This window comes from Lottia gigantea (genome assembly GCF_000327385.1).
Source record: "Lottia gigantea unplaced genomic scaffold LOTGIsca_79, whole genome shotgun sequence".
NCBI lineage: Eukaryota > Metazoa > Mollusca > Gastropoda > Lottiidae > Lottia > Lottia gigantea.
This window is the reverse complement of record NW_008710630.1, coordinates 227,382-229,153: the sequence shown is the minus strand read 5'-3', so window position 1 is coordinate 229,153 and position 1,772 is coordinate 227,382. Positions and strand designations below refer to the sequence as shown.

Below are 1,772 nucleotides of genomic sequence, written 5' to 3'. Positions count from 1 at the left end.
GAATAAGGAGAATTCAAATTTGTTTAATAAATAAGATAATTATTGACAACAGGAAAATATAAATACATTATACAATAAGATTTATCACGGTTTTGGCAAATTTCTATGAAAAATATGGAAACTTAAATGTCATTTATCAAAAAACTGTATATCAAAGCTGAGACCACAATATTTTGACTTTATATTTACAAAGATATATTAGATATCTTATCACGAAATTACAAAATATTTTATGATCTTAGATTTGAAAGTTAATTGAACTGGGATGAACAGTCGGGTATACATGGCCGTTCATTTACACTTTGAATTGAACACAGGGTTCAGATTTTGTTGAGCCAGGGGCTCTAAAAAGTGAATATCCGCGTTGTCCATAGAGAAAGAATGGTCGTTCTTCATTCATTCCTGTGGGTCATTATTATACACTATTCCTTTTTAAAGGCATTACACATGAGTCCAACAGATTCACAGCATGGATCTAAACAACAATGGACACACATTCCATAAAATTTCTTTAAACAGCCACATTCTATTTCTAATACTTTAAATAATGGAGTAATAAACCAAACATGAGTAAAGGCGATACTAGCAAATTCACAGCCCCATTCAGCAGCTATACAGATTCCACAACATAGAGTAGCTAATTTATACCAGAAATTCTTCCAGAAATTAAAACAACAATAAGAAGCTTTCCAAACACAATCTATACTGTGAGCACCATCAGGTTCGGCCAAGATATCTTCAAATTCAACCTGAAAATGAAAAAGTATCGATAAATTAAACTGTTCAGATTCAGTTTTCATTATGAAAAAATACGGATGTGGTTGGCGTGATAACCTCTTACAGTTGGAACGGAGTCTGCGAGTCTCTTGGTACCAAGTTATGGAACGACAATCACAATGTGATCTAGTTTTTTTTTTTTTTTTTTTGATATACACGAACCACCTCAGAAGGGGTATTGGAAGCATCCCTGATGCAAATACAAAGACTAGAGAATCAGAATGGTATCCCTGATGCACATAAGAAGTCTGTATCGATTTGACTTACCCCGATGTGATCGTTGATGTTGTTGGGATCTCGGTTGACTAAATCAATGTTCTGCATTTTTATGTTAAAAAGTTGCGACTGCGACCAAACTAGAGGTGAATTGACAAATTGACTGCTCGAAGCTGATGGATGACTGTGATACTACAGTAGGGATTTAAGGGTATATATTGCTTATTTTCGAGGTTTCTAACGTGACGGTTTGTTTGGGGTTTAGTCTTGGTGGTTACCCGGTTTTAGCGTGTCCAATTTAGGACAATGGCAGTTTTGTTTTGCCAGGTTGTCAAGGATTAGAGATTAACTAATCTCGTTAACCCTTACCCAACCACTGATCACTCATAAATAACAGTCCATCGGGCGAGAACGTGTCCATTTTCCTGAACCTGATCTTAAAATTTTGTGCTGTACTAAATTGAGCATGCCTACATCGGTAGCGCCGCAGATCATTCTGACACTTCCGGACCACTTGAGACCTCACTGGGAGCGGACATGTATTCCCTTTGTAAGAGCCACTTATAGGCTCGTTCTTAAAATCAACAACTCTGCTGCAGGAACGTGTTTCGGATACACAATCCTCATCAGGACAGCTTGTTTTGCAAATAGCGGTTGATATTAAACATATTATTTCTAAAATTATGTCCCTCAGTTCGGGCGATTGATTAGCTTAATCCAAATCAGCGAGAATAGTAAGTTAATCCAGTTCAAGGGATTATCGTTAATCCCATAAATAA

The 1,772-nt window shown here is 36.3% G+C and overlaps 1 protein-coding gene across 1 annotated transcript; it reads right to left on the bottom strand.

Annotated features, from left to right (window-relative positions):
* Window positions 1-1,173, bottom strand: LOTGIDRAFT_236291 (hypothetical protein). The gene is made up of 2 exons (XM_009066677.1): window positions 1,045-1,173; window positions 1-749 (listed from the first exon to the last, which is right to left on the bottom strand). Exons 1-2 carry the CDS (start codon window positions 1,099-1,101, stop codon window positions 423-425), a joined length of 384 nt encoding a protein of 127 aa, XP_009064925.1. The 5' UTR covers window positions 1,102-1,173; the 3' UTR covers window positions 1-422.
* Between the last annotated feature and the right edge of the window lie 599 nt (window positions 1,174-1,772).

Bases quoted from the DNA above. Each gene is read 5' to 3' on its own strand.
- LOTGIDRAFT_236291 (XM_009066677.1), bottom strand. From the start codon at position 1,101: ATGCAGAACATTGATTTAGTCAACCGAGATCCCAACAACATCAACGAT. The intron at 750-1,044 runs GTAAGTCAAATC...TTTCATTTTCAG, and splicing joins ACATCAACGATCACATCGGG to GTTGAATTTGAAGATATCTT.